The 24,384-nt window shown below is 36.4% G+C and overlaps 2 protein-coding genes across 12 annotated transcripts in view; one reads left to right on the top strand and one right to left on the bottom strand.

Annotated features, from left to right (window-relative positions):
- Positions 1-24,384, top strand: part of LOC147006644 (uncharacterized) — a 205,073-nt gene that overhangs the window by 23,639 nt on the left and 157,050 nt on the right. For 4 of the 6 annotated variants that reach the window (XR_015054691.1, XR_015054690.1, XR_015054693.1 and 1 more), the window contains one exon: positions 3,582-3,824. The exons of the other annotated variants lie outside the window; for them this stretch is intronic. The gene's annotated coding sequence lies outside the window, so the exon portion shown is untranslated. Of the gene's footprint in view, positions 1-3,581; positions 3,825-24,384 lie in introns of those variants that run through there. 6 annotated transcript variants of the gene reach the window in all.
- LOC147006652 (uncharacterized) overlaps positions 19,557-24,384 on the bottom strand; it is a 64,769-nt gene continuing 59,941 nt past the window's right edge. For all 6 annotated transcript variants that reach the window (XM_085868312.1, XM_085868311.1, XM_085868307.1 and 3 more), the window contains one exon: positions 19,557-24,203. Coding sequence is in view for 5 of the 6 variants with exons in the window: in XM_085868311.1 (XP_085724437.1) it covers positions 23,876-24,203 (328 nt within the window). In the remaining variant the exon portion in view is untranslated. The remainder of the gene's footprint in view (positions 24,204-24,384) is intronic.

The raw sequence follows: 24,384 nt of genomic DNA, 5'->3' as shown, positions 1-24,384 counted from the left end.
CAGTGTCTGGTAGGGGGTGGGAAAGGGGCCCCCTTGGTCGCACTATCTCAGCGCGGGGGGAAACAGGAGGGGGTTGCTGATGCTCGGGGGAAAGGAGGATTTCTACTCTGCCTCGAGTCCCGCGACGAGCGTCTCCACCTCGGCCAGGTCGCGCCGTCGGCCTCCCTGGTGTGCAGCTCCCGGCACGACGCGAGCACCCCCTCGTCTGCCCTCGCCGCCTCTCCACAGCTCCGTCCCCTTCGCTCCGACTCCAACGCACACGACGACGACCAACTCCTTCTTGCTTCTTCTTCCCAACTCCACCGACTGCGAAGTCTTAACTCTCCATTTACTTGACTGACCAACGCGGTCGCTTATATAAGCCCCGTGGCTTCGCCTTTGACCCCCTGCCTTCGACCTTTCACCTCGCTCCCCATTGGCCCGAGAAAAAGTGGGCGTGAATGCTTTTTGATCCATAAATTTGCATATAGCGACTGCCCTCCAACGCCCTGGAGGCGGGGCCAAATCGCCCCTCGCTCACCGATTGGACGGAACAAAAGTGGGCGTGTGTCGTTTTTGATCCGTTTTTGAAGCGGAAAATCCGTGGTTTTGTACACGCTGTTCGGCGCGCGCCCTCCACGAGTCCAACACCGGTACCCACAAGCGGCGCAAGAACGGTGGCGATGCGACGGTTGCGAGGTGTGACGTGAAGCGGCGCCGCGGTGGGTGGTTGATGTTGTGGTTGGTGGTGGTAACAATGGCGGTTGGTCCAAATTAAAGATAGTAAAAGAAAAACGGCTATCCTGAAGAGTCGCAGCACGCATGAATGACATTTATTCCCACTAGACAACGGGTTTGGGCCTAACTACACATATACTTACGGAGATATCTCACCTAAGGGACCTGAATGGTGGTTTGCGAATTTGGTAACCACAACACTATGTTACCCCCAAAATCATTTCGCTTCCTACGCGTCTTAGGGTTAGAGGGGGTTGTATCTATCTTGATATCAGAAATCTACCTCCACTGACGCCAATTGTAGTACCCATCCTTCCATCCCTTCAAATGCCAATAATCGAAAACGTCATTCGGATCTATCTGACATATGTCCAGCCCCAAAATTCATCTTTAAAGTATTTGCTCACATATAAGCTCAGCCAGGACTACATCGAGTTGTTCTTTGGAGTCATCCGTCGAGCATGTAGTTACCTGAAATCTGCAATCTCTGCATCGGTGTTGGCAGAAGTAGGATCGAGTGCATTTGACTCGCTTAGTGATCACATGTTTGAGACGGAGACAGACTGTAATCATGTATTTTCTCTCATACAGCACATCTGTGAGTGCGATACAAAGATTCGTCTCCACCATGTTGTTCGAACCATGAACACTGGATTTAAAGATAAACCCATCAAGAAAAATTTCAGCAAACTGATCCTATTTGCACATCAATAGTTTACTTACCATTTGCATTGAAGTGTTTCTCCGAGGTTTCGACATATCTTATGTTTCAACCGACTGCGATTATAATAGTTGATCGTCATCTTCTAAAGGTCAATGCATATTAAACTAGTCTCATTAGTATGTAGATTATCGATCATGTTTATTAAGGTTGTCCAATGTCTGTTCAATGTTTTCATGATTGATCAATATATTATAGGCCATACAGGGTAGCTTTAAGCTACTCACATCGGGGGTAGCTTTAAGCTACCAACTATAGCCTATAATATATTGATCAATCATGAAAACATTAATGAGACTGGTACTGGTTCAATATGCTTCGACCTGCTACAGAAAGCTACCCTCTATAATATACACATATTAATAGGAGGCCATAGGTTAGTCTGTAGATTATACATCATATTTATTAAGGTTGTCCGATGTCTGTTCAATGTTTTGATGATTGGTCAATATATCATTAATTATCGGCCATAAGGCCTATTATTATAGGGGGAAGCTGAAAGCTACCGCCTTATGGCCTATAAGAATACAAATATTATAGGCCATAGGGGGTTAGTTATACACATTACATTGATTATCATCAGATCATATGACATATGATATGATAATAATCATTCATGAGAATTGTGACACCTCGTACTCACTCACCTTATTGATTCGTGCTGCAGAGCTTATATGAGCTTGGTGGTGATCATGGGCGGCGGAGACTGTTGTTGGTGAAAAGAAAATCCTGTTCTTCTTATTAAGCTGTCCAAAAATGTTGTTTCCAGAGAGAAATTCGGCACAGATTAATATCTTCAATCTGTGAATTCGGATTGGCAACGCAACCTGGCGACGTCAGTCGACCTCTGACTTCAGTCGACAGAGGCCGTTTCTGGTCCAGGTTGTTATAAGAAGTCCGTGGTTTCGCCTGGCGGAGGGAAACGCTCCACCGGGTGTTGTTCTCGTTCAAAGATGTTTGTTTGTTTTTTTTGGGGCTGAAACGCCTTTGTATTGTGCTGCGTCGTACTGGTTTATACCTACTCGTTATCCCACAAGGTGTCCTTCATGAAGAGTAAGCGAGCTATCCCCGGCACCACGAACCAATGACGAACTCCTCACTTCCTGGCCCGACCAGGATTTTGACATCATTAACTGCTTCGGCAGCACCGGCGCTCTGTATAGAACATGGTGCAGGATGATTATCAGGATTTGCAATGTTAAACTGCAGCTGAAGGAATAGAAGGAGAATTAGGGAAAGAAAACTGTTCAAAAAGGTTATGGTTGTCTTTTTTTTTTTTGTTTTTTTTTTTCTGAGGTCAGGTGTAGATATAGTCATTTAATCAATAGTGAGGAGGCTAATGAGGAAATTTATCCTCCTCCCCTCCCCCTCGAAAAAAAACATCACTGGGCAGGGGGCCAGAGCTCCAGCAGCCTTCATGGTGGATACTTGCCTGCTTTTGATATTTACGCGTCACGTGATTCGGCAGCCATGTTGTTTTTTTGTTTTTCAAATGTTCAAAAATCTTCTCTGAAATTGCTGAACAGATCGAGGCGAAACTTCACACGTATGACGTCATAGGTCACATGATTTTGCAGTCATGTTGGATTTACCTGAAAACCGATAAAAATACACCGAGCAAAAGAAGTCGTGGCGAGGGTTCGCGATCTGTGATTGCTCTCTTCCTTTCTTTCTTTGTTCATGCCGTTGAACAGGAAATTCTTCAGCAGAGTGGGGGAATGGTAGGCTGGGGTCGGAAGAAATTCTTCAACAGAGTGGGGGAATGGTAGGCTGGGGTCGGAGGAAATTCTTCAACAGAGTGGGGGAATGGTAGGCTGGGGTCGGAGGTGGACGGGGAACACTTTGAAAAGAGAGAGCTCCAAAATAAATCTCTCCACGTTACCATGACGATGTCGTTGATGAAAATACGTGAAACTTGATTGTTATTCGGGGGATGAATGTGATTTCTGCCCGAACTTCCTGAGTCGGAGTGGCGACCCGACTCGGATCAGCAGCATCGATGATCAGCGCAGGATAATTTACATAATGGTGATGGTGTAAAGTGTTGGGCACAGAGAGGATGTGAGCAGAATTTTTTTTTCCAAGTGTATTTGGGCCGAGCTCTTGATCCCGTTGCCTTAACTCGAGGTCGTCTCACCCTCAGGTTTGGGAGGAATCTCCGGACGAAGACCACGGTGCGGTCCCGCGTCGACGACCGTCTCACGGAGCCCGAGGGTCATCGATTTGCTCTTTCAGACCTTTGGCTTCCATTTCATGATGTTGAAGAATATTCAGTTGTTATCTTTGGAGTTTGAAACGCTTCCCTCATGCAGATCGAAAGAGAGGATTTAATAAACACAAGGTAGTGACGTGTATTTATTGTACATTTCATCACTGTACTTTGCTACATTGTGTTCTAAACCTTTGTTTGGGGTTATTTTCGTCATTGTTTTCAATATAATTTCTTCCATAAGCGATGAAATGTAAATATAATGGTTCAATCTGTTTCCCAAATCATTTCCGAGCTTACAAAGTGTTCACTCGTCCTGATAGCTACTATATTGGTAAAAGATATGAGGGAAAATGTGTCCATTTTAGGGGTCTGAATACCATCATTTTTGCACATCCATGCCAGGAGCTCATTTCAAAATTAAAAGACCAATCGTTTAGACATTCACACATTTTGAACTACCCCTCCATCAAGACTTGCATGCAAAATTTCAGCTTCCTACACCCTTCCTCAGGCCATCTCACAGGCTCCTGTAAGTGGGAAAATCACTGGTATAACAGGCCGTGTAAAATGATTGTTTTTTTTCCGCATAATTTTTTTTATTGTAAGAGGCAGCTCCATCAAATTTTAACAAGTGATAGAGGACCTCCTTCTGAATCTAGAAAGTGTTCACTCATTCTTGTAGCTACTATATTGGTCAAAATATGAGGGAAAATGTGTCCATTTTAGGGGTCTGAATACCATCATTTTTGTGCATCCATGCCAGAAGCTCATTTCAAAATTAAAAGACCAATCGTTAAGACCTTCACACATTTATAACTACCCCTCCATTAGGACTTGCATGCAAAATTTCAGCTTCCTACACCCTTCCTCAGGCCATCTCACAGGCTCCTGTAAGTGGGAAAATCACTGGTATAACAGGCTGTGTAAAATGATTGTTTTATTCCGCATAATTTTTTTATTGTAAGAGGCAGCTCCATCAAATTTTAACAAGTGATAGAGGACCTCCTTCTGAATCTAGAAAGTGTTCACTCATTCTTGTAGCTACTATATTGGTCAAGATATGAGGGAAAATGTGTCCATTTTAGGGGTCTGAATACCATCATTTTTGTGCATCCATGCCAGAAGCTCATTTCAAAATTAAAAGACCAATCGTTAAGACCTTCACACATTTATAACTACCCCTCCATTAGGACTTGCATGCAAAATTTCCGCTTCCTAAACCTTTCCTCAGGCCATCTAACAGCCTCCTGTAAATGGTCAAAATCAGCTGTTTTGCATGGTGGAGATTATCAACAGTTTTCCGGTCATAACTCTTTTATTTAATGCATCAGCCTTCTGAAATTTTAACACACAGTCGAGGGTGTCATTGCACACGTGCTTGGTGTTTTGTTGTATTCGTACCCAGAAAAATGGACACAGGAGGGGCCATTCACTCGGGTACCATGACAGGCCACAAAAAACAGCATGACATTTTTATTCCCGGTCACAGTGTGTTCAAATTTCAACACAAGGTAAAGCTCGTCTCTAGAATGATCACTTCACCTTGTGCAAGCTTTGCGTCAGAAGATATTAGAATTTTAAAAGTGTACTGCGGACGAACATCAATGTGGGATCGATAAGTAATTGGATCGAATGTGAAATGGATATCACCGTGTGTGCGGCACATGATGCGCTGAGTTCAAAAAGTGTCCCCACTTGTATTTCTCCGACCAATAAATAAAAAGTCAATGAGAGCCGAAATATCGATTCATTGTTAAAGTTTTCGATCGTTAATTACACGCGAAATTTGTTAATTGGTCGAAAAAAATAAAGCTCAGAACATGTTCTCCGACAAAAAAGAAAAAAATCAAAATTTATTTCTTCAAAGTAATTTGCAAAAAAAAAACCATCGTGTGCAAGTTTTAAATGTGCACCTCATCAGCGATGCAACACCAGTGTACCTGGGAACGTGATTGGTGGAGCTGGAAAGATGCATCTTCCACACTTTACTGTTCAAAGTAGAAACGTCCATCTGGTGGACGATTTTATGAACTACACCGTTTACGTGTGATTTATTTTCTACTTTACTGTTTAAAGTTGAAATGTCCATCTGGTGGACGATTTTATGAACGACACCGTTAACGTGTGATCCATTTTCCACTTTACTGTTCAAAGTTGAAACGTGCCATCCGGTGGACGATTTTATGAACTACACTGTTATCGTGTGATTTATTTTCTCCTTTACTTTACTGTTCAAAGTTGACACGTCCATCTGGTGGTCAATTTTATGAACTACACCGTTTACGTGTGATTTATTTTCTCCTTTACTTTACTGTTCAAAGTTGACACGTCCATCTGGTGGTCAATTTTATGAACTACACCGTTTACGTGTGATTTATTTTCTCCTTTACTTTTCTTTTCAAAGTTGAAATGTCCATCCGGGGGACGATTTTATAAACTACACCGTTTACGTGTGATTTATTTTCTCATTTACTTTGCTGTTCAAAGTTGAAATGTCCATCTGGTGGACGATTTTATAAACTACACCGTTTACGTGTGATTTATTTTCTACTTTACTGTTTAAAGTTGAAATGTCCATCTGGTGGCCGATTTTATGAACTACACCGTTTACGTGTGATTTATTTTCTCCTTTACTTTACTGTTCAAAGTTGAAAAGTCCATCTGGTGGCCGATTTTATAAACTACACCGTTTACGTGTGATTTATTTTCTCGTTTACTTTTCTTTTCAAAGTTGAAATGTCCATCCGGTGGACGATTTTATGAACTTCACCGTTATTGTGTGATTTATTTTCTCATTCACTTCACTGTTCAAAGTTGAAATGTCCATCTGGTGGACGATTTTATGAACTACACCGTTTACGTGTGATTTATTTTCTCCTTTACTTTAATGTTCAAAGTTGAAATGTCCATCTGGTGGACGATTTTATAAACTACACCGTTTACGTGTGATTTATTTTCTCATTCACTTTGCTGTTGAAAGTTGAAATGTCCATCTGGTGGACGATTTTATGAACTACACCGTTTACGTGTGATTTATTTTCTCATTTACTTTTCTGTTCAAATTTGAAATGTCCATCTGGTGGACAATTTTATGAACTACACCGTTTACGTGTGATTTCTTTTCTCCTTTACGAAACTGTTCAAAGTTGAAACGTCCATCTGATGGACAATTTTATGAACTACACCGTTTACGTGTGATTTCTTTTCTCCTTTACTAAACTGTTCAAAGTTGAAATGTCCATCTGGTGGACGATTTTATGAACTACACCGTTTATGTGCGATTTATTTTCTCATTAACTTCACTGTTCAAAGTTGAAATGTCCATCTGGTGGACGATTTTATAAACTACACCGTTTACGTGTGATTTATTTTCTCATTTACTTTGCTGTAAAAAGTTGAAATGTCCATCTGGTGGACGATTTTATGAACTACACCATTTACGTGTGATTTATTTTCTCATTTACTTTGCTGTAAAAAGTTGAAATGTCCATCTGGTGGACGATTTTATGAACTACACCGTTTATGTGTGATTTATTTTCTCATTTACTTTGCTGTAAAAAGTTGAAATGTCCATCTGGTGGACGATTTTCTGAACTACACCGTTTACGTGTGATTTATTTTCTCATTTACTTCACTGTTCAAAGTTGAAATGTCCATCTGGTGGCCGATTTTATGAACAACACTGTTTACATGTGATTTATTTTCTCATTTACTTTACTGCAAAAAGTTGAAATTTGCCATCTGGTGGACGATTTTCTGAACTACACCGTTTACGTGTGATTTATTTTCTCCTTTACTTTAATGTTCAAAGTTGAAACGTGCCATCTGGTGGACGATTTTCTGAACTACACCGTTTACATATGATTTATTTTCTCCTTTACTTTAATGTTCAAAGTTGAAACGTGCCATCTGGTGGATGATTTTATGAACTACACCGTTTACATGTGATTTATTTTCTCATTTACTTTGCTGTAAAAAGTTGAAATGTCCATCTGGTGGACGATTTTATGAACTACACCGTTTACGTGTGATTTATTTTCTCATTGACTTTGCTGTAAAAAGTTGAAATGTCCATCTGGTGGACGATTTTATGAACTACTCCGTTTACGTGCGATTTATTTTCTCCTTTACTTCACTGTTCAAAGTTGAAACGTCCATCTGGTGGACGATTTTATGAACTTCACCGTTATTGTGTGATTTATTTTCTCATTTACTTCACTGTTCAAAGTTGAAATGTCCATCTGGTGGACGACTTTATGAACTACACAGTTTACGTGTGATTTATTTTCTCCTTTACTTTAATGTTCAAAGTTGAAATGTCCATCTGGTGGCCGATTTTATAAACTACACCGTTTATGTTTGATTTATTTTCTCATTTACTTCACTGTAAAAAGTTGAAATGTCCATCTGGTGGCCGATTTTATAAACTACACCGTTTACGTGTGATTTATTTTCTCATTTACTTCACTGTTCAAAGTTGAAATGTTCATCTGGTGTACGATTTTATAAACTACACCGTTTACGTGTGATTTATTTTCTCATTTACTTTACTGTTCAAAGTTGAAACGTCCATCTGGTGGACGATTTTATAAACTACACCGTTTATGTTTGATTTATTTTCTCATTTACTTCACTGTTCAAAGTTGAAATGTCCATCTGGTGGCCGATTTTATAAACTACACCGTTTACGTGTGATTTATTTTCTCATTTACTTTGCTGTTGAAAGTTGAAACGTCCATCTGGTGGACGATTTTATGAACTACACCGTTTATGTGTGATTTATTTTCTCATTTACTTTGCTGTTGAAAGTTGAAATGTCCATCTGGTGGACGATTTTATGAACTACACCGTTTACGTGTGATTTATTTTCTCATTTACTTCACTGTTCAAAGTTGAAACGTGCCATCTGGTGGATGATTTTATGAACTACACCGTTTACATGTGATTTATTTTCTCATTTACTTTGCTGTAAAAGTTGAAATGTCCATCTGGTGGACGATTTTATGAACTACACCGTTTACGTGTGATTTATTTTCTCATTGACTTTGCTGTAAAAAGTTGAAATGTCCATCTGGTGGACGATTTTATGAACTACTCCGTTTACGTGCGATTTATTTTCTCCTTTACTTCACTGTTCAAAGTTGAAACGTCCATCTGGTGGACGATTTTATGAACTTCACCGTTATTGTGTGATTTATTTTCTCATTTACTTCACTGTTCAAAGTTGAAATGTCCATCTGGTGGACGACTTTATGAACTACACAGTTTACGTGTGATTTATTTTCTCCTTTACTTTAATGTTCAAAGTTGAAACGTCCATCTGGTGGCCGATTTTATAAACTACACCGTTTACGTTTGATTTATTTTCTCATTTACTTCACTGTTCAAAGTTGAAATGTTCATCTGGTGGACGATTTTATAAACTACACCGTTTACGTGTGATTTATTTTCTCATTTACTTTACTGTTCAAAGTTGAAACGTCCATCTGGTGGCCGATTTTATAAACTACACCGTTTACGTTTGATTTATTTTCTCATTTACTTCACTGTTCAAAGTTGAAATGTTCATCTGGTGGACGATTTTATAAACTACACCGTTTACGTGTGATTTATTTTCTCATTTACTTTACTGTTCAAAGTTGAAACGTCCATCTGGTGGCCGATTTTATAAACTACACCGTTTACGTGTGATTTATTTTCTCATTTACTTTGCTGTTGAAAGTTGAAATGTCCATCTGGTGGACGATTTTATGAACTACACCGTTTACGTGTGATTTATTTTCTCATTTACTTTGCTGTTGAAAGTTGAAATGTCCATCTGGTGGACGATTTTATGAACTACACCGTTTATGTGTGATTTATTTTCTCATTTACTTTACTGTTCAAAGTTGAAATGTCCATCTGGTGGCCGATTTTATAAACTACACCGTTTACATGTCATTTATTTTCTCATTTACTTTATTGTTCAAAGTTGAAATGTCCATCTGGTGGCCGATTTTATAAACTACACCGTTTACGTGTGATTTATTTTCTCATTTACTTTGCTGTTGAAAGTTGAAATGTCCATCTGGTGGACGATTTTATGAACTACACCGTTTAAGTGTGATTTATTTTCTCATTTACTTTACTGTTCAAAGTTGAAATGTCCATCTGGTGGCCGATTTTATAAACTGCACCGTTTATGTGTGATTTATTTTCTCATTTACTTTGCTGTAAAAAGTTGAAATGTCCATCTGGTGGACGATTTTATGAACCACACCGTTTACGAGTGATTTATTTTCTCCTTTACTTTACTGTTCAAAGTTGAAACGTGCCCTCCGGTGGACAATTTCAGGAACTATACCGTTTACGTGTGAATTATTTACGACTTTACTTTACTGTTCAAAGTTGAAACGTGCCATCCAGTGGACGATTTTATAAACTACACCGTTTACGTGTGATTTATTTTCTCCTTTACTTTACTGTTCAAAGTTGAAATGTCCATCTGGTGGACGATTTTATGAACTATACCGTTTACGTGTGATTTATTTTCTCATTTACTTTTCTGTTCAAATTTGAAATGTCCATCTGGTGGACGATTTTATGAACTACACCGTTTACATGTGATTTATTTTCTCATTTACTTTACTGTTCAAAGTTGAAATGTCCATCTGGTGGCCGATTTTATAAACTACACCGTTTACATGTCATTTATTTTCTCATTTACTTTACTGTTCAAAGTTGAAATGTCCATCTGGTGGCCGATTTTATAAACTACACCGTTTACGTGTGATTTATTTTCTCATTTACTTTGCTGTTGAAAGTTGAAATGTCCATCTGGTGGACGATTTTATGAACTACACCGTTTATGTGTGATTTATTTTCTCATTTACTTTAATGTTCAAAGTTGAAATGTCCATCTGGTGGACGATTTTATGAACTACACCGTTTACGTGTGATTTATTTTCTCATTTACTTTACTGTTCAAAGTTGAAATGTCCATCTGGTGGCCGATTTTATAAACTACACCGTTTACGTGCGATTTATTTTCTCATTTACTTTGCTGTAAAAAGTTGAAATGTCCATCTGGTGGACGATTTTATGAACCACACCGTTTACGAGTGATTTATTTTCTCGTTTACTTTACTGTTCAAAGTTGAAACGTGCCCTCCGGTGGACAATTTCAGGAACTATACCGTTTACGTGTGAATTATTTACTACTTTACTGTTCAAAGTTGAAACGTGCCATCCAGTGGACGATTTTATAAACTACACCGTTTACGTGTGATTTATTTTCTCCTTTACTTTTCTTTTCAAAGTTGAAATGTCCATCCGGGGGACGATTTTATAAACTACACCGTTTACGTGTGATTTATTTTCTCATTTACTTTGCTGTTCAAAGTTGAAATGTCCATCTGGTGGACGATTTTATAAACTACACCGTTTACGTGTGATTTATTTTCTACTTTACTGTTTAAAGTTGAAATGTCCATCTGGTGGCCGATTTTATGAACTACACCGTTTACGTGTGATTTATTTTCTCCTTTACTTTACTGTTCAAAGTTGAAAAGTCCATCTGGTGGCCGATTTTATAAACTACACCGTTTACGTGTGATTTATTTTCTCGTTTACTTTTCTTTTCAAAGTTGAAATGTCCATCCGGTGGACGATTTTATGAACTTCACCGTTATTGTGTGATTTATTTTCTCATTCACTTCACTGTTCAAAGTTGAAATGTCCATCTGGTGGACGATTTTATGAACTACACCGTTTACGTGTGATTTATTTTCTCCTTTACTTTAATGTTCAAAGTTGAAATGTCCATCTGGTGGACGATTTTATAAACTACACCGTTTACGTGTGATTTATTTTCTCATTCACTTTGCTGTTGAAAGTTGAAATGTCCATCTGGTGGACGATTTTATGAACTACACCGTTTACGTGTGATTTATTTTCTCATTTACTTTTCTGTTCAAATTTGAAATGTCCATCTGGTGGACAATTTTATGAACTACACCGTTTACGTGTGATTTCTTTTCTCCTTTACGAAACTGTTCAAAGTTGAAACGTCCATCTGATGGACAATTTTATGAACTACACCGTTTACGTGTGATTTCTTTTCTCCTTTACTAAACTGTTCAAAGTTGAAATGTCCATCTGGTGGACGATTTTATGAACTACACCGTTTATGTGCGATTTATTTTCTCATTAACTTCACTGTTCAAAGTTGAAATGTCCATCTGGTGGACGATTTTATAAACTACACCGTTTACGTGTGATTTATTTTCTCATTTACTTTGCTGTAAAAAGTTGAAATGTCCATCTGGTGGACGATTTTATGAACTACACCATTTACGTGTGATTTATTTTCTCATTTACTTTGCTGTAAAAAGTTGAAATGTCCATCTGGTGGACGATTTTATGAACTACACCGTTTATGTGTGATTTATTTTCTCATTTACTTTGCTGTAAAAAGTTGAAATGTCCATCTGGTGGACGATTTTCTGAACTACACCGTTTACGTGTGATTTATTTTCTCATTTACTTCACTGTTCAAAGTTGAAATGCCCATCTGGTGGCCGATTTTATGAACAACACTGTTTACATGTGATTTATTTTCTCATTTACTTTACTGCAAAAAGTTGAAATTTGCCATCTGGTGGACGATTTTCTGAACTACACCGTTTACGTGTGATTTATTTTCTCCTTTACTTTAATGTTCAAAGTTGAAACGTGCCATCTGGTGGACGATTTTCTGAACTACACCGTTTACATATGATTTATTTTCTCCTTTACTTTAATGTTCAAAGTTGAAACGTGCCATCTGGTGGATGATTTTATGAACTACACCGTTTACATGTGATTTATTTTCTCATTTACTTTGCTGTAAAAAGTTGAAATGTCCATCTGGTGGACGATTTTATGAACTACACCGTTTACGTGTGATTTATTTTCTCATTGACTTTGCTGTAAAAAGTTGAAATGTCCATCTGGTGGACGATTTTATGAACTACTCCGTTTACGTGCGATTTATTTTCTCCTTTACTTCACTGTTCAAAGTTGAAACGTCCATCTGGTGGACGATTTTATGAACTTCACCGTTATTGTGTGATTTATTTTCTCATTTACTTCACTGTTCAAAGTTGAAATGTCCATCTGGTGGACGACTTTATGAACTACACAGTTTACGTGTGATTTATTTTCTCCTTTACTTTAATGTTCAAAGTTGAAATGTCCATCTGGTGGCCGATTTTATAAACTACACCGTTTATGTTTGATTTATTTTCTCATTTACTTCACTGTAAAAAGTTGAAATGTCCATCTGGTGGCCGATTTTATAAACTACACCGTTTACGTGTGATTTATTTTCTCATTTACTTCACTGTTCAAAGTTGAAATGTTCATCTGGTGTACGATTTTATAAACTACACCGTTTACGTGTGATTTATTTTCTCATTTACTTTACTGTTCAAAGTTGAAACGTCCATCTGGTGGACGATTTTATAAACTACACCGTTTATGTTTGATTTATTTTCTCATTTACTTCACTGTTCAAAGTTGAAATGTCCATCTGGTGGCCGATTTTATAAACTACACCGTTTACGTGTGATTTATTTTCTCATTTACTTTGCTGTTGAAAGTTGAAACGTCCATCTGGTGGACGATTTTATGAACTACACCGTTTATGTGTGATTTATTTTCTCATTTACTTTGCTGTTGAAAGTTGAAATGTCCATCTGGTGGACGATTTTATGAACTACACCGTTTACGTGTGATTTATTTTCTCATTTACTTCACTGTTCAAAGTTGAAACGTGCCATCTGGTGGATGATTTTATGAACTACACCGTTTACATGTGATTTATTTTCTCATTTACTTTGCTGTAAAAAGTTGAAATGTCCATCTGGTGGACGATTTTATGAACTACACCGTTTACGTGTGATTTATTTTCTCATTGACTTTGCTGTAAAAAGTTGAAATGTCCATCTGGTGGACGATTTTATGAACTACTCCGTTTACGTGCGATTTATTTTCTCCTTTACTTCACTGTTCAAAGTTGAAACGTCCATCTGGTGGACGATTTTATGAACTTCACCGTTATTGTGTGATTTATTTTCTCATTTACTTCACTGTTCAAAGTTGAAATGTCCATCTGGTGGACGACTTTATGAACTACACAGTTTACGTGTGATTTATTTTCTCCTTTACTTTAATGTTCAAAGTTGAAATGTCCATCTGGTGGCCGATTTTATAAACTACACCGTTTACGTTTGATTTATTTTCTCATTTACTTCACTGTTCAAAGTTGAAATGTTCATCTGGTGGACGATTTTATAAACTACACCGTTTACGTGTGATTTATTTTCTCATTTACTTTACTGTTCAAAGTTGAAACGTCCATCTGGTGGCCGATTTTATAAACTACACCGTTTACGTTTGATTTATTTTCTCATTTACTTCACTGTTCAAAGTTGAAATGTTCATCTGGTGGACGATTTTATAAACTACACCGTTTACGTGTGATTTATTTTCTCATTTACTTTACTGTTCAAAGTTGAAACGTCCATCTGGTGGCCGATTTTATAAACTACACCGTTTACGTGTGATTTATTTTCTCATTTACTTTGCTGTTGAAAGTTGAAATGTCCATCTGGTGGACGATTTTATGAACTACACCGTTTACGTGTGATTTATTTTCTCATTTACTTTGCTGTTGAAAGTTGAAATGTCCATCTGGTGGACGATTTTATGAACTACACCGTTTATGTGTGATTTATTTTCTCATTTACTTTACTGTTCAAAGTTGAAATGTCCATCTGGTGGCCGATTTTATAAACTACACCGTTTACATGTCATTTATTTTCTCATTTACTTTATTGTTCAAAGTTGAAATGTCCATCTGGTGGCCGATTTTATAAACTACACCGTTTACGTGTGATTTATTTTCTCATTTACTTTGCTGTTGAAAGTTGAAATGTCCATCTGGTGGACGATTTTATGAACTACACCGTTTAAGTGTGATTTATTTTCTCATTTACTTTACTGTTCAAAGTTGAAATGTCCATCTGGTGGCCGATTTTATAAACTGCACCGTTTATGTGTGATTTATTTTCTCATTTACTTTGCTGTAAAAAGTTGAAATGTCCATCTGGTGGACGATTTTATGAACCACACCGTTTACGAGTGATTTATTTTCTCCTTTACTTTACTGTTCAAAGTTGAAACGTGCCCTCCGGTGGACAATTTCAGGAACTATACCGTTTACGTGTGAATTATTTACGACTTTACTTTACTGTTCAAAGTTGAAACGTGCCATCCAGTGGACGATTTTATAAACTACACCGTTTACGTGTGATTTATTTTCTCCTTTACTTTACTGTTCAAAGTTGAAATGTCCATCTGGTGGACGATTTTATGAACTATACCGTTTACGTGTGATTTATTTTCTCATTTACTTTTCTGTTCAAATTTGAAATGTCCATCTGGTGGACGATTTTATGAACTACACCGTTTACATGTGATTTATTTTCTCATTTACTTTACTGTTCAAAGTTGAAATGTCCATCTGGTGGCCGATTTTATAAACTACACCGTTTACATGTCATTTATTTTCTCATTTACTTTACTGTTCAAAGTTGAAATGTCCATCTGGTGGCCGATTTTATAAACTACACCGTTTACGTGTGATTTATTTTCTCATTTACTTTGCTGTTGAAAGTTGAAATGTCCATCTGGTGGACGATTTTATGAACTACACCGTTTATGTGTGATTTATTTTCTCATTTACTTTAATGTTCAAAGTTGAAATGTCCATCTGGTGGACGATTTTATGAACTACACCGTTTACGTGTGATTTATTTTCTCATTTACTTTACTGTTCAAAGTTGAAATGTCCATCTGGTGGCCGATTTTATAAACTACACCGTTTACGTGCGATTTATTTTCTCATTTACTTTGCTGTAAAAAGTTGAAATGTCCATCTGGTGGACGATTTTATGAACTACACCGTTTATGTGTGATTTATTTTCTCATTTACTTTGCTGTAAAAAGTTGAAATGTCCATCTGGTGGACGATTTTCTGAACTACACCGTTTACGTGTGATTTATTTTCTCATTTACTTCACTGTTCAAAGTTGAAATGTCCATCTGGTGGCCGATTTTATGAACAACACTGTTTACATGTGATTTATTTTCTCATTTACTTTACTGCAAAAAGTTGAAATTTGCCATCTGGTGGACGATTTTCTGAACTACACCGTTTACGTGTGATTTATTTTCTCCTTTACTTTAATGTTCAAAGTTGAAACGTGCCATCTGGTGGACGATTTTCTGAACTACACCGTTTACATATGATTTATTTTCTCCTTTACTTTAATGTTCAAAGTTGAAACGTGCCATCTGGTGGATGATTTTATGAACTACACCGTTTACATGTGATTTATTTTCTCATTTACTTTGCTGTAAAAGTTGAAATGTCCATCTGGTGGACGATTTTATGAACTACACCGTTTACGTGTGATTTATTTTCTCATTGACTTTGCTGTAAAAAGTTGAAATGTCCATCTGGTGGACGATTTTATGAACTACTCCGTTTACGTGCGATTTATTTTCTCCTTTACTTCACTGTTCAAAGTTGAAACGTCCATCTGGTGGACGATTTTATGAACTTCACCGTTATTGTGTGATTTATTTTCTCATTTACTTCACTGTTCAAAGTTGAAATGTCCATCTGGTGGACGACTTTATGAACTACACAGTTTACGTGTGATTTATTTTCTCCTTTACTTTAATGTTCAAAGTTGAAATGTCCATCTGGTGGCCGATTTTATAAACTACACCGTTTATGTTTGATTTATTTTCTCATTTACTTCACTGTAAAAAGTTGAAATGTCCATCTGGTGGCCGATTTTATAAACTACACAGTTTACGTGTGATTTATTTTCTCATTTACTTCACTGTTCAAAGTTGAAATGTTCATCTGGTGTACGATTTTATAAACTACACCGTTTACGTGTGATTTATTTTCTCATTTACTTCACTGTTCAAAGTTGAAATGTTCATCTGGTGTACGATTTTATAAACTACACCGTTTACGTGTGATTTATTTTCTCATTTACTTTACTGTTCAAAGTTGAAACGTCCATCTGGTGGCCGATTTTATAAACTACACCGTTTACGTGTGATTTATTTTCTCATTTACTTTGCTGTTGAAAGTTGAAATGTCCATCTGGTGGACGATTTTATGAACTACACCGTTTACGTGTGATTTATTTTCTCATTTACTTTGCTGTTGAAAGTTGAAATGTCCATCTGGTGGACGATTTTATGAACTACACCGTTTATGTGTGATTTATTTTCTCATTTACTTTACTGTTCAAAGTTGAAATGTCCATCTGGTGGCCGATTTTATAAACTACACCGTTTACATGTCATTTATTTTCTCATTTACTTTATTGTTCAAAGTTGAAATGTCCATCTGGTGGCCGATTTTATAAACTACACCGTTTACGTGTGATTTATTTTCTCATTTACTTTGCTGTTGAAAGTTGAAATGTCCATCTGGTGGACGATTTTATGAACTACACCGTTTAAGTGTGATTTATTTTCTCATTTACTTTACTGTTCAAAGTTGAAATGTCCATCTGGTGGCCGATTTTATAAACTGCACCGTTTATGTGTGATTTATTTTCTCATTTACTTTGCTGTAAAAAGTTGAAATGTCCATCTGGTGGACGATTTTATGAACCACACCGTTTACGAGTGATTTATTTTCTCCTTTACTTTACTGTTCAAAGTTGAAACGTGCCCTCCGGTGGACAATTTCAGGAACTATACCGTTTACGTGTGAATTATTTACGACTTTACTTTACTGTTCAAAGTTGAAACGTGCCATCCAGTGGACGATTTTATAAACTACACCGTTTACGTGTGATTTATTTTCTCCTTTACTTTACTGTTCAAAGTTGAAATGTCCATCTGGTGGACGATTTTATGAACTATACCGTTTACGTGTGATTTATTTTCTCATTTACTTTTCTGTTCAAATTTGAAATGTCCATCTGGTGGACGATTTTATGAACTACACCGTTTACATGTGATTTATTTTCTCATTTACTTTACTGTTCAAAGTTGAAATGTCCATCTGGTGGCCGATTTTATAAACTACACCGTTTACATGTCATTTATTTTCTCATTTACTTTACTGTTCAAAGTTGAAATGTCCATCTGGTGGCCGATTTTATAAACTACACCGTTTACGTGTGATTTATTTTCTCATTTACTTTGCTGTTGAAAGTTGAAATGTCCATCTGGTGGACGATTTTATGAACTACACCGTTTATGTGTGATTTATTTTCTCATTTACTTTAATGTTCAAAGTTGAAATGTCCATCTGGTGGACGATTTTATGAACTACACCGTTTACGTGTGATTTATTTTCTCATTTACTTTACTGTTCAAAGTTGAAATGTCCATCTGGTGGCCGATTTTATAAACTACACCGTTTACGTGCGATTTATTTTCTCATTTACTTTGCTGTAAAAAGTTGAAATGTCCATCTGGTGGACGATTTTATGAACCACACCGTTTACGAGTGATTTATTTTCTCCTTTACTTTACTGTTCAAAGTTGAAACGTGCCCTCCGGTGGACAATTTCAGGAACTATACCGTTTACGTGTGAATTATTTACTACTTTACTGTTCAAAGTTGAAACGTGCCATCCAGTGGACGATTTTATAAACTACACCGTTTACGTGTGATTTATTTTCTCCTTTACTTTACTGTTCAAAGTTGAAATGTTCATCTGGTGGACGATTTTATGAACTACACCGTTTACGTGTGATTTATTTTCTCATTTAGTTTTCTGTTCAAATTTGAAAAGTCCATCTGGTGGACGATTTTATGAACTACACCGTTTACATGTGATTTGTTTTCTCATTTACTTTTCTGTTCAAATTTGAAATGTCCATCTGGTGGACGATTTTATGAACTACACCGTTTACGTGTGATTTCTTTTCTCATTTACTTTACTGTTCAAAGTTGAAATGTCCATCTGGTGGACGATTTTATAAACTACACCGTTTACGTTTGATTTATTTTCTCATTTACTTTACTGCAAAAAGTTGAAATTTGCCATCTGGTGGACGATTTTATGAACTACACCGTTTACGTGTGATTTATTTTCTCCTTTACTTTAATGTTCAAAGTTGAAACGTGCCATCTGGTGGACGATTTTATGAACTACACCGTTTACGTGTGATTTATTTTCTCCTTTACTTTAATGTTCAAAGTTGAAATGTCCATCTGGTGGACGATTTTATAAACTATACCGTTTACGTTTGATTTATTTTCTCATTTACTTTGCTGTTCAAAGTTGAAAAGTCCATCTGGTGGACGATTTTATGAACTACACCGTTTACGTGTGATTTATTTTCTCCTTTACTTTTCTTTTCAAAGTTGAAATGTCCATCCGGTGGACGATTTTATGTACTCCACCGTTTAGGTTTGATTTATTTTCTCCCTTACTTTAATGTTCAAAGTTGAAACGTGCCATCTGGTGGACGATTTTTTGAACTACACCGTTTACGTGTGATTTATTTTCTCCTTTACTTTAATGTTCAAAGTTGAAATGTCCATCTGGTGGACGATTTTATGAACTTCACCGTTATTGTGTGATTTATTTTCTCATTTACTTCACTGTTCAAAGTTGAAATGTCCATCTGGTGGACGATTTTATGAACTACACCGTTTACATGTGATTTATTTTCTCATTTACTTTACTGCAAAAAGTAGAAATTTGCCATCTGGTGGACGATTTTATGAACTACACCGTTTACGTGTGATTTATTTTCTCCTTTACTTTAATGTTCAAAGTTGAAACGTGCCATCTGGTGGACGATTTTATGAACTTCATCGTTTACGTGTGATTTATTTTCTCCTTTACTTTAATGTTCAAAGTTGAAACGTGCCATCTGGTGGACGATTTTATGAACTACACCGTTTACGTGTGATTTATTTTCTCCTTTACTTTAATGTTCAAAGTTGAAATGTCCATCTGGTGGACGATTTTATAAACTACACCGTTTACGTGTGATTTATTTTCTCCTTTACTTTAATGTTCAAAGTTGAAATGGCCATCTGGTGGACGATTTTATAAACTACACCGTTTACGTGTGATTTATTTTCTCCTTTACTTTAATGTTCAAAGTTGAAATGTCCATCTGGTGGACGATTTTATGAACTACACCGTTTACGTGTGATTTATTTTCTCCTTTACTTTTCTTTTCAAAGTTGAAATGTCCATCTGGTGGACGATTTTATAAACTACACCGTTTATGTTTGATTTATTTTCTCATTTACTTTGCTGTTCAAAGTTGAAATGTCCATCTGGTGGACGATTTTATGAACTACACTGTTTACATGTGATTTGTTTTCTCATTTACTTTACTGTTCAAAGTTGAAATGTCCATCTGGTGGACGATTTTATAAACTACACCGTTTACGTTTGATTTATTTTCTCATTTACTTTGCTGTTCAAAGTTGAAATGTCCATCTGGTGGACGATTTTATGAACTACACTGTTTACATGTGATTTGTTTTCTCATTTACTTTACTGTTCAAAGTTGAAATGTCCATCTGGTGGACGATTTTATAAACTACACCATTTACGTGTGATTTATTTTCTCATTTACTTTACTGCAAAAAGTTGAAATTTGCCATCTGGTGGACGATTTTATAAACTACACCGTTTACGTGTGATTTATTTTCTCATTTACTTCACTGCAAAAAGTTGAAATTTGCCATCTGGTGGACGATTTTATGAACTACACCGTTTACGTGTGATTTATTTTCTCCTTTACTTTAATGTTCAAAGTTGAAACGTGCCATCTGGTGGACGATTTTATGAACTACACCGTTTACGTGTGATTTATTTTCTCCTTTACTTTAATGTTCAAAGTTGAAATGTCCATCTGGTGGACGATTTTATAAACTACACCGTTTACGTTTCATTTATTTTCTCATTTACTTTGCTGTTCAAAGTTGAAAAGTCCATCTGGTGGACGATTTTATGAACTACACCGTTTACGTGTGATTTATTTTCTCCTTTACTTTTCTTTTCAAAGTTGAAATGTCCATCTGGTGGACGATTTTATGAACTACACCGTTTACGTGTGATTTATTTTCTCCTTTACTTTTCTTTTCAAAGTTGAAATGTCCATCCGGTGGACGATTTTATGTACTCCACCGTTTAGGTTTGATTTATTTTCTCCCTTACTTTAATGTTCAAAGTTGAAACGTGCCATCTGGTGGACGATTTTTTGAACTACACCGTTTACGTGTGATTTATTTTCTCCTTTACTTTAATGTTCAAAGTTGAAATGTCCATCTGGTGGACGATTTTATGAACTTCACCGTTATTGTGTGATTTATTTTCTCATTTACTTCACTGTTCAAAGTTGAAATGTCCATCTGGTGGACGATTTTATGAACTACACCGTTTACATGTGATTTATTTTCTCATTTACTTTACTGCAAAAAGTAGAAATTTGCCATCTGGTGGACGATTTTATGAACTACACCGTTTACGTTTGATTTATTTTCTCCTTTACTTTAATGTTCAAAGTTGAAATGGCCATCTGGTGGACGATTTTATAAACTACACCGTTTACGTGTGATTTATTTTCTCCTTTACTTTAATGTTCAAAGTTGAAATGTCCATCTGGTGGACGATTTTATGAACTACACCGTTTACGTGTGATTTATTTTCTCCTTTACTTTTCTTTTCAAAGTTGAAATGTCCATCTGGTGGACGATTTTATAAACTACACCGTTTATGTTTGATTTATTTTCTCATTTACTTTGCTGTTCAAAGTTGAAATGTCCATCTGGTGGACGATTTTATGAACTACACTGTTTACATGTGATTTGTTTTCTCATTTACTTTACTGTTCAAAGTTGAAATGTCCATCTGGTGGACGATTTTATAAACTACACCGTTTACGTTTGATTTATTTTCTCATTTACTTTTCTGCAAAAAGTTGAAATTTGCCATCTGGTGGACGATTTTATAAACTACACCGTTTACGTGATTTATTTTCTCATTTACTTTACTGTTCAAAGTTGAAATGTCCATCTGGTGGACGATTTTATGAACTACACCGTTTCCGTGTGATTTATTTTCTCCTTTACTTTAATGTTCAAAGTTGAAACTTGCCATCTGGTGGACGATTTTATGAACTACACCGTTTACGTGTGATTTATTTTCTCCTTTACTTTTCTTTTCAAAGTTGAAATGTTCATCTGGTGGACGATTTTATAAACTACACCGTTTACGTTTGATTTATTTTCTCATTTACTTTGCTGTTCAAAGTTGAAAAGTCCATCTGGTGGACGATTTTATGAACTACACTGTTTACATGTGATTTGTTTTCTCATTTACTTTACTGTTCAAAGTTGAAATGTCCATCTGGTGGACGATTTTATAAACTACACCGTTTACGTGTGATTTATTTTCTCATTTACTTTACTGCAAAAAGTTGAAATTTGCCATCTGGTGGACGATTTTATAAACTACACCGTTTAGGTGTGATTTATTTTCTCATTTACTTTACTGCAAAAAGTTGAAATTTGCCATCTGGTGGACGATTTTATGAACTACACCGTTTACGTGTGATTTATTTTCTCCTTTACTTTAATGTTCAAAGTTGAAACGTGCCATCTGGTGGACGATTTTATGAACTACACCGTTTACGTGTGATTTATTTTCTCCTTTACTTTAATGTTCAAAGTTGAAATGTCCATCTGGTGGACGATTTTATAAACTACACCGTTTACGTTTCATTTATTTTCTCATTTACTTTGCTGTTCAAAGTTGAAAAGTCCATCTGGTGGACGATTTTATGAACTACACCGTTTACGTGTGATTTATTTTCTCCTTTACTTTTCTTTTCAAAGTTGAAATGTCCATCTGGTGGACGATTTTATAAACCACACCGTTTACGTGTGATTTATTTTCTCCTTTACTTTTCTTTTCAAAGTTGAAATGTCCATCCGGTGGACGATTTTATGTACTCCACCGTTTAGGTTTGATTTATTTTCTCCCTTACTTTAATGTTCAAAGTTGAAACGTGCCATCTGGTGGACGATTTTTTGAACTACACCGTTTACGTGTGATTTATTTTCTCCTTTACTTTAATGTTCAAAGTTGAAATGTCCATCTGGTGGACGATTTTATGAACTTCACCGTTATTGTGTGATTTATTTTCTCATTTACTTCACTGTTCAAAGTTGAAATGTCCATCTGGTGGACGATTTTATGAACTACACCGTTTACATGTGATTTATTTTCTCATTTACTTTACTGCAAAAAGTAGAAATTTGCCATCTGGTGGACGATTTTATGAACTACACCGTTTACGTGTGATTTATTTTCTCCTTTACTTTAATGTTCAAAGTTGAAATGTCCATCTGGTGGACGATTTTATAAACTACACCGTTTACGTGTGATTTATTTTCTCCTTTACTTTAATGTTCAAAGTTGAAATGTCCATCTGGTGGACGATTTTATGAACTACACCGTTTACGTGTGATTTATTTTCTCCTTTACTTTTCTTTTCAAAGTTGAAATGTCCATCTGGTGGCCGATTTTATAAACTACACCGTTTATGTTTGATTTATTTTCTCATTTACTTTGCTGTTCAAAGTTGAAATGTCCATCTGGTGGACGATTTTATAAACTACACCGTTTACGTGTGATTTATTTTCTCATTTACTTTGCTGTTCAAAGTTGAAATGTCCATCTGGTGGACGATTTTATGAACTACACTGTTTACATGTGATTTGTTTTCTCATTTACTTTACTGTTCAAAGTTGAAATGTCCATCTGGTGGACGATTTTATGAACTTCACCGTTTACGTTTGATTTATTTTCTCATTTACTTTACTGCAAAAAGTTGAAATTTGCCATCTGGTGGACGATTTTGTAAACTACACCGTTTACGTGTGATTTATTTTCTCATTTACTTTACTGTTCAAAGTTGAAATGTCCATCTGGTGGACGATTTTATGAACTACACCGTTTACGTGTGATTTATTTTCTCATTTACTTTACTGTTCAAAGTTGAAATGTCCATCTGGTGGACGATTTTATGAACTACACCGTTTACGTGTGATTTATTTTCTCCTTTACTTTAATGTTCAAAGTTGAAACTTGCCATCTGGTGGACGATTTTATGAACTACACCGTTTACGTGTGATTTATTTTCTCCTTTACTTTTCTTTTCAAAGTTGAAATGTCCATCTGGTGGACGATTTTCTGAACTACACCGTTTACGTGTGATTTCTTGCGCGTCGCTCCACGTCGGAGATGACATGGCCGACGTTTGTGTTCGACTTGCTGGCAGAACAGTTTCTGTTCAGATTTTCCACTCCGTTGTACGCGTGCGACTCCGTGGTGAACCGGATCGGGTTGGAGTCCGGATCCCAGGTGAACCGGATCAGATCGGCCAACTTGGGGATGCTCCTCGGGTTGTTGGGTGGTGGACACCTGCAATCTCCTGGCTCCATCACCTGCACTGAAGCACCAACCGATTAAAAGGAGCATAAGGGAAATGAAGATAATAAAATCCTCAACAAATCTCTCATCTGCATCGAAATATTTTTCTCTTTCCTCTGTTTTTACAAACATTTTGTCCTTATAACATGGTTTTATTGATTTATTTATTTTTTATATACATGCAACGCTCGTATGTCAAG

Source organism: Eptatretus burgeri, unplaced genomic scaffold (genome assembly GCF_056783735.1).
Source record: "Eptatretus burgeri isolate ZD-2024b unplaced genomic scaffold, Ebu_testis_v1 Ebu_testis_scaffold_3158, whole genome shotgun sequence".
NCBI classification, from domain to species: Eukaryota; Metazoa; Chordata; class Myxini; order Myxiniformes; family Myxinidae; genus Eptatretus; species Eptatretus burgeri.
The sequence above is the reverse complement of the archived record's forward strand: the minus strand, read 5'-3'. Positions and strand labels throughout refer to the sequence as shown.